The 14,844-nt window shown below is 43.4% G+C and overlaps 1 protein-coding gene across 1 annotated transcript in view; it reads right to left on the reverse strand.

Annotated features, from left to right (window-relative positions):
- SLC17A8 (solute carrier family 17 member 8) overlaps positions 1-14,844 on the reverse strand; it is a 37,190-nt gene that overhangs the window by 14,870 nt on the left and 7,476 nt on the right. The window contains exons 2-6 of the mRNA XM_090275367.1: positions 14,104-14,356; positions 6,751-6,869; positions 4,627-4,741; positions 2,898-2,985; positions 183-269 (exon numbers count right to left, since the gene is read on the reverse strand). Coding sequence (XP_090131493.1) covers positions 183-269; positions 2,898-2,985; positions 4,627-4,741; positions 6,751-6,869; positions 14,104-14,356 — 662 coding nt within the window. The remainder of the gene's footprint in view (positions 1-182; positions 270-2,897; positions 2,986-4,626; positions 4,742-6,750; positions 6,870-14,103; positions 14,357-14,844) is intronic.

The raw sequence follows: 14,844 nt of genomic DNA on the forward strand, positions 1-14,844 counted from the left end.
AAGAAACTCAGCTTTAATATAAATGTTAAATGAATCATAGGTAAACAAGTATTTTTTTCATATGATAAACCTGGGTTAGTACTCTCTATTTTCATAGAGTAAACTCTTAGCTTATCCCATTATACAGTCAAATACCACCTCTATGAGTCACCCATGGGAACTCCTGAAGTCAAATCACTCACCATAAATATAAAAGACAGAGGCCCAGCCAATGTACTGTACCAACACTCCCGCCAGGGGCATGGCAATCACTGCTCCCGCATAGGAACCTAGAACAAGAAAAGATTAAAAGATACTTACCAATCGTCATGGAAGCCCTTCCTACCCATTTGGAGTTCATGTGGTTGGGTCAAATTGGGCAGGAGCCAGAATGCCTCCCTGCAGAGAGACAGGCAGACTCTCAGCATCCCTTAACACAGGGTTTCCAGGAGGAAAAGGTCACCAGAGAGCCCTTGAACTTCATCCAAGTGCCATGGAGGGATTAGACCAAGATTGTTCAGGCACAGCAATTTGAAATTAATGACAGAACGGTATAAAAAGATGAGAAAAACCCAAGAGAAGTCTGAAAAATTCAACCAGGAGCAATATTGCGTGCTAAAGACGGCAAGCAAAGAAACATGGATCTGCCTTTCAGAGCTCACAGTTGAGAAGGATTATCACCTGCATCTTTAAAAAAAGGACTTCAAACTAGTAAAGGATCATGCTTTTAAGAGTTGTGATATTTTAAAATCAGGGAACAGTTTGATGGCAGGATGAACCATCCACCTCCTGAATGAGTACATTTTTAAGTTTATATCTGACTTTGTAAATACTTAACCTGGTACATACCTACCTGTGTGTGGCTGTTTATCTTGTCTAGACAAGATAATGAGGGCACAGGCGGTGGCCTGGCCTCCACTGTCCCCTGCAGCTCCGCAATGACTGCTGCAGAAACATGAGCCCTGCAAACTCCCAATGAATATTAACTGAATTTTTTTTAAAAATAGCTATCTGAAATTCCCTCTGGGCTGTGACTGGAAAAAAGTCTTGCTTCAGAAAAAGTGAGCAGCAAAAGGCAATTTTGTAGCCCAGAATGCAATGTCAAGGAAGACCTTCAGGAAATGGGGGTTTGGGGAATCCCAGAGAAGGAGATTAAATCCCACCTTCCCAAACTGAGCATGACTGGCTACGACAGGCCCAACCTGGAATCCCAAATCTGGGCATCCTGACACCTGGGGAAGTCTCTCAATCTCCTAAACCATCTTCCTCAGGAAGAAGATGGGATGAAACCTCTACGTCACATGACTGACTTGAGGAGCAAATAACCCTTGTATGTGAAGATGTTTTGTAGGCTGTAATGAGTGCTGCTCAAACACCAACTATTGCTGCTACTCTCATGTATAGAATGACAGTGCACTTTTTTTTTTTTAACCTCAGACTTCCTCAAAGCAATAAGGCAAGCATTCCAGAACATTCCAGAAAGAGCTATACCCAATCCATTGTTTATGTGTGGAGAGGCTGGTCTTCTTCCCCAGACTGAACACCCTGGGAGTGAGGGGTGGAAGGCTCCTGTCTAGGCGCTGCAGAGAGATGGCCAGGACAGGGAGGGTCAGGGGATAGCCGGCCACTAAGATGCCCTGAGTGTGTTCTGTGTGCCCAGCACTGTGCTGAGTATCCTGGACCCGTGATTTTATTTAACTGTCTTTTCAACCTGATGACCTTGGTACCAATATCACCCCCATTTTACAAGAAGGAAACCAAGGCTGGAGGCGGGGAGGTAAGTTGCCTGAGGTTACACAGATGTGAGTGACAGCAACCCAGGTCTGCAGGAATCCAAAACATTTAAGCTGAACTATTAAGTTATTCAGGCCTGCCTCACCCACTCAAAAATGCCCTAGAATTCCTCACAGTAAGAAGCATTCTTTCCTGCGGGAAATTTTATGACTTGAAACTGTCCTTCTTCCCTGTCTATTGAACAAATTCTTTCTCCTCCTTCCGGACAACGCTGCATGGAGTCTCTTATCACGCCCACTCACAGCCGCTGAGTGCATCCCAACAAGACACTTTACCCACCTTGACCAGGGGAGCTGACTGTGTCTCGATCCCTCTGTGTGCCCACCACGGAGGGCAGAGGAAGCCCTCGAACGCTTGTTGAATAACGTGGAGAGTGGAGAATGGCTGAATTGGGGGTGGGAGACTTCCCAGTTCTGTCCTCACTTGCTGTGAGAATTTATATCCCCCCCCCCACACACACACACACACACATCGCCCTCCTTTACCTCTATTTAACAATGGCTGGAATTAAATGTTTTCTAAAGTCCTCCTCAACTCCAAATTTTTTTTTTTTTTTTTTTCCAGTATAAGAACCAATTAGCCCCAAGCCTGGGTTTCCTTCTAATGGCATTTTCTCATGACCATTCTTTGAAACCAAGGCCACACCTTAGGGAAATGCAATGAAGCCTGTGACTTCGATCAGGTGCCTTCCCTGGAAAGTCAAACCACTTCTTAAACCAACCCTGTTAGGGCTATAAAGGCACTAAGAATGGGAAGTGGCGTTAGTCATGCTTGTTTTCCTGGTGAATCAGAATGAAAGGCCTTAAATAAACCCTCCAAGGAAATTAAGGTCAAGGCTCTGACAATTCTGAAGATCAACTGGGGCGAAATTCTATATTTTTCTGGAGTTGATACAAGGTCAGTAGTGGGGATGGAGATGCTCTTGAGCTGCAAACAAGAGGACGGATGTGGTTTCTGAAGACAAGAGAAGCTAAAGATGTAAAGACCTCTCAGCTGTGCATCCACCAGCAACCACTCCCCTTTGGATTTCTGTTATGTGAAAAAAATAGGTTCTGTTCAGCAGGCTCTTCACTTGAAGCCTAAGCATTCTCAAATGAAACTTGTTAGGATTCTAATGCGCTTACCACAGAAAGAGGTCGTGGCCAGTCGGCTTCTCTCCAAAGGTGGTGCCCACTTACTCCACATCCCATGGCAGGCTGGGTAGGTCACACCCTGGCAAAATGGTTGAAAATAGAACATTTGATTTGACTCGTTTCTGTTTGTGTTTACAATGTGGATCCTGCATCTTTAACACAGGCTACAATATAAAAGCCCAATTTATAGGCACTCAATAGCACGCTATTTTGACTGGCAGCACAGATGTTGAGATTTGAATGCCACTTCAAAGGTAAGCATGATGGAGAATGGGGGAGAGGGTCTCTCTATTTCATATTAGACAGAACATCACTATAGAAAGGGACTTCTGCAATCAGCTGGCCCACCCTTTCATTTCAAGACATAGAAATCTGAGGTCAGAGCCATTGAGTAGCTAGACTCTAGTCTTCATGACTGCAGTATCATGCTCTTTCCACCATATCAGTGTTTTCAAAAATGTGGTGTATGTCACTCTAGTGAGACTAGAGTTGGATTTGAGGAGCTATAACCACCTACACTTTTTAATGCAATGTGACATATATATTCTACCATGCTTCAGAAAAAAATGTAACTAGCACATCAAACCCATGATCTTAAAGATCGTCATTGTCGTCGGCGGCGGCGGCAGCCGTCCGTCTCGAGAGACGATGGTGTAGCTTCTTAAGAGTCTATCTGCACCGCCGAGAATGGCTGTGCAGTCCGACTCGGGAGTGACATGGTATCTGTCTCCTCCCGTGTTGAATCGACATCTTGCGATGACGCTGGAGTGTCCTCTCCAGTGAAGCTGAAGCTACAGAGCCTGGGCAGGGTGATATGGAGGGTCTGCTGTTGCCCATGCAGCAGACCCCCCCTCTCTTCGCAGCTAAAGGGTCCAAGGGAAAGACGGAGTCAATACAGCTTGGCTTCAGGTGCGCCGCAGGAGTTGCCGGTGTTGACTACAACGTCAAACCGCCTTAGGGACTCCGGCTCCGGATTTTCTGTCGGGGTTTACTCCCTTAGCCTTTCCCCTGAAGAGGTATGCCGCAAGGCAGCGGAGGTTTTTTGGAGTCAGAGTTTTCCTTCTCTGATGTGCCCTGACTGGAAGATCGAACCAGCGACACTTAGCTCGCAGGCCGACGCTCAATCCACTGAGCCAAACCAGCCAGGGTAGATCTTAAAGATATTGTTGCTTATAATGAGGTTCTGTGTTTTTATGGTTTTTGGCACACGGCTACGCCCATCTGTTAGCATACTGTCTCCAACTATTTCTACACTACAGTGGCAGAGCTGGGGGTTGGCAAAGTCCTCTGGCTATAGTATGCTACCACGTTAAATCTCTGTGTAAGACTATACTCTTGAAGAACTATAGATTTATTAATAAATCCACTTAAATTGTTTCAGTGGGAAGAGCCCTTGCCATGTGAAGTGTAGGTCTGGGGCTTTAGTTTCATCATTTATTAAATGAAAAGTGTTGGATTAGACAATCTCCAAGATCATTCTTCACTCAGCTGAAATTCTGAACTCTATGAAATGGTCCTTTGTTGTGTTTAAATTTGGAATTACACAAGGTTTTTAAATTAAAGTATTCATAACTGTAGTCATAACCAAAGAGTTGAGATAGTAATACAAGTTGGAAGATAGGAAAACTGAGTAAAAGGAGTTTCCTTCAGAAGCTGAATATTCTAAAGGACCGTGTTGTCTCCAGTGATATCAAAAACAGTTAAGGAAAGAACCTCCTACCTCCACCAGACCTTGCAAAATCCTTACGCACATGACGCAGCCATAATGCACTCTGGCGGCAGAAGGAATGAACATGTTCAAGGTCGATGTTAGGAAGATGGCGGCTCCAAAGACCCTGAGGGACCAAAATACTATGTTATTGGGCAGACCTGCTCACAGATGTGGCACTTCAGTTAAATATCAGAAATGAACCTAACAGATCATGGAAGATCACTATGGAAATTAATAGAAAGAAAAATAGATGTGTACAGTCAGGTGTGTCTCAAACTAGACTGTTGGGCTGCTTTGATTTCCAAGCTCCAGTCCATGGCACAAGTATGGACATGTTTTGGGCAAATAGGGGCATGTCCTGCCTGGATGAGGTCCTGACACTGGTGATTAACTGGCATGAGGTAAGGTTGCTGGAGACCCATCATTCTGCTTGGTTCTATCCACCTGACGTATTCTGACTATGACCTCGTGACTTGTGCACATTTGGTTTGTGCCCCCTGCTTCACGAATCTGCTCTCACTTTACCAGGAGGAGATACAGACCATCTGGGAAGCATGCTGTGTCCTGGGACCAGCCAAGCACAGGACAGGCTTTGGACCTGTCTCAGCCCCGGGCCTCTTGCCTTCTCCTCCCTGCCTTGACCAGCACATCCTGAGAAAAGAGAGCGGGCAGCATTTTCTTCCTTTCTCATGTGTGTTAATGATGCTTCAGCCCATTTCACAGGCAGGAAATTATGCATGATTTCTTTTTAAGGCAGAAGTGTAAGCAGTAACCCTCAGAGACCACAAGAGCCAATGTTTATCACTTTTTTAAAAAGAATATAATAGGTAAGTAGCAATAAGACAAGACAAATTAAGTAAGAACATAAGTAAATAGAGTCATGCTTATACATATTTAGATCTTGTGGTAGTGCCATTCAAACTTTTTTACCTTGACCCATAAAAGAAAACACATTTTATATTGCAGCTCAATACATACTCATACAAGAAAATGTAACTGAAACAAATTTCAAACACCAAAACTTAAATGTGCAATGAGTTAAGGTATTTTCTATTCTATTTTATTCTATTTAATTATCTTCTATTTATCTCTTTCTTTTAGAAAATGCTCACTGGTAAATAATTGTATTGAGTTTATTACCATCTAAAGAGTTGTGTTTTAGAATTTGAAAAACACTGCCTTAGCCCTGGCCAATGTGGTTCAGTTGGCTGGGCACCATCCCGCAAAGCAAAAAGTTGCAGGTTCAATTTCTGATCAGGGCACATGCCTGGGTTGCAGGTTCAGCCCACAATGGGCACATAAGAGACAACTGATGGATGCTTCTCTCTCACATTGATGTTTCTCTCCTGCTCTTTCTCCCTCCCTTCCCCTCCCTCTAAAAATAAATAAATAAAATCTTTTTTAAAAAAAACACTGCTTTGTAAAATGCATACTTTACAAAATCCATGCATGTAAAGTCACACAGAACACACAACTGGAAGGCAAATATTTAGCGCTCTCCTTTCTGGTACCTAGACACCCTGCCTCCCCTCCGAGTGGCCATCCTCTTTTGCTTGAATACCTTGAATAACAGAACTCACTGCTTCTTGTGGCACCTCATTCTGTCCTGGCTACTTTTAATTGCCCAAACACCTAACTGTGGAATCTCAAGGACATTAAAGACAACTTGCAATCGAGAGGCCAGTCCCTACCACACGGATGACAAAACCTGTAAGGTACTGGATGATATTTACATAAGATCACAGAATGCTACTGGTCAAAGGGGCTCAGCCACAATCTAATCCATGCTTTATTTCACAGGTGTGGAAACTGAGGACCAGAGAAGGAAGGAAGGTGACTCAGTAGAGGTCACCAAGTGAGTTAATTAGGGTCCAGAAACTATTTCTCCTGACTCAGAGTCAATTGTTCTTTTTGCTGCTTTATCATTTTAAAAAGTGCAAGATAAATTAGATTAAATAAAAAGAGACTCAAGAACAGGATCACATGGTATTGATATCTGTGAATCACATCTATTGGCATGGATCCTATCTTTCATTCTGTACCCCAAATTGAGAGCCAGCTCTGCAGACTTGGTACAAGTACAAAGCTATGTTATGGTCCATGCAGCACTCATGTTACATAGGTGTATCTTACCTGTTAGCAGCAAACTTGTTTGAAATGAAACCACCTGGAATCTGTGTCACAATATAACCCCAGAAAAAAGATCCGTGGATAAAGCCCACTGTCTCTGGATCCCAGTTAAACTGTGCTCTCTGAAAACAAGAAATCAGATACAGTTGTGTTTGTCAGAAAACACTTGGCCACCATTTTTAACTGATGCTCCTATGTGATAACCCCACAAGTTCCTTCTTTCCTTCCTTTATTCAACAATTATTTATGGAGGGCCTCTTGTGTGCTTGGGATATAGCAGTGAACACAACAGAATACCTACTCTAAAAGAGCTCACCTTGTGGTAAGAAAATGTGCTCAAATTTAAATATATGTATATGTTCAAATATAAATATATACAATATATACTATATATCAGAAGGAAATGATACATATATATGGTATATATATACACCAAACAGATGTATCTATATGCAGATATATGAGGTCTGTCCAGAAAGAGTCTAACCATTGTTAATATAACGAGAACAGTTTGTACAACATCGATGTAACCTGGCAGCCAGGAAGAGTGGACTGGAATGCGCATGTATGAACAATGATGACTGTACTAGTCAGAGTGAGCATGTGTACTGTGTGGCTGTCATATTTTAAAATGATTGATTGAGTAGAGCAATGAATCTACATCAAATTTTGTGTTAAGCTTGAACATCCCTCTGTGGAAACTATTCAGATGATACAGAAGGCCGCAGCTATGGGCAACTGGCGACTGGCAGCTTCATCAGGACAACGTTCCCACTCATGTATCACGTCTTGTGCAGAGTTTTTTTGTAAAACATCAACTCTCCCAGGTGGCTCAGCCCCCCTACAGCCAAAATTTGGTGCCCTGTGACTTCTGGTTTTTTCCAAAACTAAAATCTCCTTTGAAAGGGAAGAGATTTCAGACCATCAGTGAGATTCAGGGAAATATGACGGGGCAGCTGATGGTGACTGGGAGAACTGTGTGAGGTCCCAACGTGCCTACTTTGAAAGGGCCTGAGGCATCATTGTCCTATGTACAATGTTTCTTGTATTTTGCATCTTCTTCAATAAATGTCTTTATTTTTTCTTATTCCATGGCTGGGTACTTTATGGACAGACTTCATATATACCAAATAATGATGAGGCCACGAAGAAAGTAAAGCAGCTTGTGAAGAAAACAGAAAATAAGTTCTAAGCTTACTCGGTTATTTACTGGGTTATTCAAAAGCCAGTTTAGAGAGAAGACAAAAGGAAGGAGAGTCTTAAGTCCCTCACTTCTTAGAAAAGGTAATAAAACTCATTCTACCTACCCATACCCGCAAGATGTACGGAGAGAAATGGCACCAATATTTCCAGTAGGTTATTCATCTGCTTAGAGATTTGGCATTTAACACACTTAACACTGTAATGCAATGTGGACTCAATAAATGTCAGCAGTTGTTGCGGTGACAATGACAACAGCAATAAAACGCCCTTCCACAGGCTTGGGCCACGGAAAATGCCGTTGTCTGAGGCAGGGGTCCATTTCCTCACTGTCTTCCCCAGGCCCAGTAACTCATTTTCTTCGGACTCTCTGCAAATGTCCTTTCCTCTGAGGAGGCTCCCCAACTCCCCGAACTGATGGGGTCACTTTTTCCTGTGCTTGTTCCACAGACCTCTGGTCGTACAGCCAGGGCACCCACCCCTACTATGCTGTCCTAAAACTAGCCACTCACGCGTGTGTCTGCTTCCCACACTGGGTGGCATGCAACTCTAAGGTAGCAGCCTTGTCCTTTTGACTTTACAGCCTCAGGACCTAAAACAAATACCTGGAACATAGAAGGTGCAGGTAAATAGTTGCCAAATGAACAAATGAATGGCTTTGTAAAGGACTGATATCACAACGCGAGGCATTCCTATTATGGAGTAAGAGTTCTTAATTACCAATATACTATATCTTATCAACTTTCATGACAGTTTACTTTCCTGTCACAAATTGTTACTTAGTTATTTGCTTATTTATTCAACATTCACCTAGTGCTTCCTGGGTGCTGGGTCAGGTGCCAGACGGTGTAAATAAAAACTCAAAGAAGAATTGCCTTTGCCTTCTAGGAGATAACAGTACAGGTAACATTGGCCTGCTCTGTATTGTAGTTTCCATTTTGCCGATTGAGACATTAAAGCTCAAGAGTAACGATCATTAATTCAAATCACCTCACCAAGTTTTTATTTTTATGCTACTATGTGCCACGCATTGTTCTAGGCACTGGGGACACGGCAGTGACGAACAGCAGTGATTGCTGTCTTCGTGGAGATGCCAGCAGGGATGGCAGATAGTAAACAAGTATAGTGTGTTAGATAGTGACCAGCGATGAGAGGACGAGAAGAAAAAAGAAAGCAGGGAAGGGGCTAGAACATATTAGGTAGGAGTGAGATCGCATGCGATTTTAGGTAGAGGGGCCAGGACAGACTTCACTGAGATAACTTGTGAGTAAAGCCCTTAAAGAAAGGAAGGGACTGAGTCATGCATTCATTATTTGAGAGGAGAACTTTTCAGACAGAGAAACAGCAAGTGCAAAGGCCCTGAGGTAGGGATGTGTCTTGTATATTAGAGGAACAGCAGGGTGTCAGTAAAGCTAGAGGGTAATGAGTGAGGGAAAGGAGAGCAGGAGTTGAAATAAGAGAGGCTCAAACGATGAATGCCCTTTAAGTCATTATAAGGACCTGGACTTTTGCTCAAAGAAAGCTGGAAACCATTGGAAGATTCAAGCAGAAGAGAAACATGATTTTGTTAAGGCATTTTCCATATATTTCCTTCTTTAACCTTTATAACAACTAAAGGTAATTATTATTAGCTCCTTTTTTCTTTTCTTTTTTTTGTTTTTGTTTTTGTTTTTGTAGATGAGTAAATTCAAATTTAGGGGGAGTAACTTACTTGCCCAACGTCATACTAGTTACAAGTTATTGGTTACAACTAGCTACAAAGAAGGCCAAGATTGAGACCTCTTACCTGCCTGACCCCAAACACTATGTTCTTCCCTCTGCTTTTATGGAAGTAGAGACTAGACTTCTTTGCCTTGAGTCACAGAATAACCCAGGTTCCAAGCAGGGGGAATCCACTTCATCCAGTGGCTGAGTGCCAACCACACTGTCCCCTGCTCATGCCTTTAACTCTGAGGAGATGGTGTTTCTGCCCATTCTCTGAAGGAGCTGACACATGAAGAGGAGCAAAGAGGAGCACTTGGCCCTGCTGAGAACTAGCTTTCATCACCACTTGAGCCCCATTAGAATCAAAACGACCCAAGTATGAATCATTAGTGTAAGCCAAGCACTGTGTCTGGCACTGTGTTAGGCTGTGAAAATGACCCTCAAAAGATATACACACAAAATCCCTGGAACCCATGAACGCTGCCTTAAATGGGAAAAGGGTTTTGCTGATGTAGTAAAGTCAAGGATCTTGGGATAAGTTAGCTTGGATTATAGAGCTGGGCCTTAGATCCTATGACATGTGTCTTTATGAGAGAAAGGCACAGGGATATTTGAGACAGATAGGAAAAGGCCATCTGAAGACACAGAAGAGATTGGAGTGATGCCACCACAAGCCAAGGAATGCCTGGAACCACCAGCAGCTGCAAGAGGCCAGGAAGGATCCTCCCCTAGAGCCTTCGGAGGGAGCACCATCCTACTGACACCTTGATTTTGGACTCTAATGTCCACAACTGTAAGATAATAGACTTCTCTTGTTTTAAACTGCCCTGTTTGTGGCCATTGTTATGGCAGCCTTAGGAAACGAATATAGGTACTTAATATTATCAGTACCAAATTATCTCATTTGATCTACAAACCAGGCCTTCTATTCCCATTTCACGACAAGGGCAATGAGAGTTAGCAAAGAATTGTTAGAAATGCCGATTCCTGTCTCCCTGCTCACATTTCCTTCTAAAAGGATCCGCCCCCTCCCCTCAGTACCATGGGCCTCTCCTCTGCTGAGTGGACATCTCACTAGAGGGAGGTGCTGCCAGACTCAGCCAGGCAGCCTCTGTCTCTCCTCCTCCTTCTGCCCCTCTCTCGCCAGTCTGAACCCCGAGATTCTAGTTAAACAGTACAGAACTGAAACAAGCCCCACTGCAGTCAGGGACAAGTAAGTCACCTCCTTGGCAAGGCAAAGGCTCAAGGAACTTCGGCTTTGGAGAGCAGTGAGTAACCACGGAAAAGGAAAGAAAACAGTCCCTGGAGAGACCCAGAGAATGGAGCAGACTCAGAGAGGAGCAGAGGACAGACCCTGAGGAGCGAGCACCCTGGAGACCTTAGTAAGGATTTCCTAGTCCCCATGAGGTCCAGCTCTGCTCTGGCCTTCCTGGCAGGGCCTCTGTTCATGCCTTGGAAACAATTACATACAGACTCCTTTTCTGCCTCACGGCGGAGAACAGTCTGGATTTCAGTCCCAGCTCAGGCTGGGCCCCCCCAGTCCAGGGCACAGAGCATACAAACTTACGCAGCAGATCTGCACTCTGCCCTTCACTTTCATGAGATCCCCTATAGCCCTGCCGTTATTCCCTTTTTAACTTGAACTAGTTTTATGGAATTTCTATTCTTTTGTAACCAGCAATCCCTTACCAGGACACAAAGGCAATTTGCTCAAGGTCTCAGACCTAATAAACAAGAGTCAAGTTTGAAACCAGGTCTGGCCAGTTCCAAAGTCCATCCCCTTAACCTTACAGGGCTCATGATTCATGGGAAGGAGTCTGGACTTTTCCTAAGGGTAAGGAGAAATAACTGCGGTTTCTCAAACTTCAGGCATTTACTTCTTGCTTACCATATGCTAGAGTCACATCTTTTAAAACTCATAATTATTAAACTACAAATGATTATTCACACATCAGCTAAAACTATCTTTTATACCAGTAGCAATAAAATATATGCCACATATTCGTAAGACCTGTCTATTCATACTGCTTAATTCTTGCACTCTTTTGAAAATGAGGATTTAAAATTATCTCAGTGCAAAATATCTCAATTTCCCCCCACAAAATAAAAAAGCAAACAAACAAAATTACCAGCCATCCAGAGCCTTTCTTAATGCAATTAGTGAAATATCTTTGTCATCAGGCTGAACACACTTAGCTGAGATTTAAGTTTTGTTCTATTTGAATAAAAGGGAAACAGCCTACTATCAATCAGAGTTGTGTTACAACTTCCAAAATGCTTCTCAACTTCTCCTTTTGAAGCCAACAAAAATGACAACATAAAGTATATTTTAGATCTTAATCCATTTCTCAAAGGCTCCAGAGGGCAAAACCATAGAAACTAGAAAGCGCACACCAGCATTGTTCCTCCTGTTTATCAAAATCTTTTTCCGTATGCCTCAGAGCAGACTCTATTGACCTAGGCCTCTTTTTCAGGCAACAAACAAAGGCAAACGAGCATCTTGTTTTGATCTGGGCCTCAGCAGACAAGTTTTAATTAGCTGGCCTTGCTCACAAAAGGCTGGGAGAATGCATGTGATACACATCGGAAGCCTCGCTAATATGCACCACTCTTTATTTAAAAATGCATGCCATGTTCCCCACACCTTGACTGCCCTCCCTCCCCTAACTCCCCCCAAAATCTAGGATATCCCTTAGTACAGATTCAGCTCTGACATCAAAAAGAGACTAGTGAGAAGAATCTCCATAGAGTTCTTTTCTTTTAGCAGAACAATCTCTTAGATTAAAAACACAAACCAAAAACAAAAACAAACAAAAAAAACCCGACAGGTCAGCTAAGGACTTCTTTTTAATGGATTGAAATTGAATTTTCCCAAATCGGTGGTTGGCAGCAACTGGTCCAGGTAACGACAATAGAGGTGGCAAAGGAAAGCATTCTGCAATCAAGTCCAGGAAGTACAGAGCATCCCACGGCTGCTCTCGGAGTTCCTCACGGAACACAGCACAGTGAGGGCTCCCATTTCACAGGACGCCTTCTTCATAGACAGCAATTTGGGGAACTCTGGTCTACACGTTTTTCCAGTTGTGGGCGGGGACCAGACCAGACAACTATTAGAGGCCTCTCTTCCAATGGAGGGATTTCCACATGAGTCATTCCAGGGCTTGTGTTTAGTACAATGAAACATGTATTTATTGCATATCTACTGGGCATATATTTTCATCTTTTTCAATGATTCTAGGCCTATCATTTAAGAAGCAAACCAGATTTCTATCTTTCCAGTGATTCATAAAAACAGTACCACTTAAGTCACATCAGGCAGAGTATGCTCACTTATGACTACAACAGCCCCTGAACTGGGGCCTCCTGTGTCCACTCACATCAATCCCGACCCATTGGGAGGTCACTGGCTGAATAGTGACCATTCCAGAGCACAGATTGTGTGGTATTATCTCTCCTTGAAGCCTATCCGTGACTCCCCACGTGGCTTACCAGGCTTTACGTGATCTGACCCCTTTTCACCTCGCTGCCTGCATCTTCTGATGCTCACCCCCACACTCTACCCTTTCAGGGTCCTTAACCTCGACTCTGTGAATAAAATCCTGTGGACCTGTGAACTTAAATTTTTAAAAATCGGCATCTTAATTTCTACTCATTACTAACTGAAATTTAGCATTTTCTGCGATTACGAATGTAGACAACAGTCACCGCCATGCTATCAGTCCCTATAACTCTATGACTACCTCAAACTATTGTTTATAGTTTAAAATTTAAAATTATACTGATGTTTAGACCCATGGCTAGATTTGGTCATATAATGTACTCAGACAGAAGCTCATACGTTTCTATATTGCAAATTTTATTTTTTAATACTTTGATATCTGTATTTTAATATGTTTCCCTTATAATCCCATGTACTTAATTTTAAGAATTTAAAATATCACTTGGACGAAGGGTTCATAAGTCTTCACCAGGCTGCCAAAAGAAGGCGACAACACAGGAAAAACGAACTACTGTCTCAGTTCTAACCTCACCATTCCCTCTCTCACTTCTTCCCTTCCTCCCTCCTCCCTCCCTCTCTCCCTCTCTTCTTTCCACCCCACCAAAACCCTCTTTGTCAAATTCCTCCTCGTCCTTCAGGTCCAGCCATTTCTCTGGAAATTCTTCCACAATATCAAACTCTGTATTAGGCCCTCTCTCCTATATGATCCTGAGCATTCTGAACACCCCAACACAGCACCTAGAACCCCAAATTCTCAACACTTGCTTATATGTCTCTGTGAGGACAAGGGCCAGCCTGTGTCGTCCAGCACCTATCCCCATCACCTTGCACAGCGCCCGTCACAGGGACGCCCCTCTACATTGTCACCCCCATGAATGAGGTGCAGTGCTTTCTTTCACAAAGTTTTGGCACAGCTACGGCCAAAGGTGCTCCCGCTGGAGACTGACACTGACCTGAATTTCCGGTTTTCCATCAACATAGACTGTGTTGTTGTTGACCATTTCCACGATGGCGACTCCAAGATTGCAGCGAATCCCGAAGGAAATGCAGAAGCCCAGCCCACTCATGATGGCGATGATGTAACGCTTGGGAGCACCGCAGCACTGGCAGCCGCCGCGCGTGGGGCTCTGCCTGGGCGTCGGCACCGGCCTTCCGTCTTCGTTCAGCTCAATGTTAGTTTCTTCCTCGTTGGTCCCATCGATTTTTCTACAGTGCAAGAAGCATGGGCGGAGAAGAAAGATCAGAACTCGGAAAGAAAACGTGTACCAAGAAAGAAAAGAGACACACGAAGTAGGATGCAGCCTGCATTTCTAAATGTCATTACTGTCACCATCATAATTATTCCTACTGAAATAAATGGTAACGGCTAAAATGTTGGATATACTGGATATCGTGTTGCACTTTGATAGGTGCTAAGTCATTTCAATGTCAAAACAGCTCCATGAGGTAGATAGTGATTTTAGCTCGCCATTTTATAGATGAAGAAGCTAAGTCCTCTGAAGTGGGAGGCAGCCCAAGACCAAGAGGCTGGGTCTTCAACAAGGTGCTTCACTCAGCTTCCTCCTGAAGGTTATCAATGAACTTCATCCCCATTGCATGACCCAGCTCACTGTTAGGTTTGACCTTAAGATTGATGTCACTGAAGCTTGCTAAAAAGGTATACAGTGGAAAATTAATTCATTTGCAGATTCTTT

The sequence above is a fragment of the Furipterus horrens genome, unplaced genomic scaffold (genome assembly GCF_987537825.1).
Source record: "Furipterus horrens unplaced genomic scaffold, mFurHor1.1.pri manual_scaffold_4, whole genome shotgun sequence".
In the NCBI taxonomy this organism is placed as follows: domain Eukaryota; kingdom Metazoa; phylum Chordata; class Mammalia; order Chiroptera; family Furipteridae; genus Furipterus; species Furipterus horrens.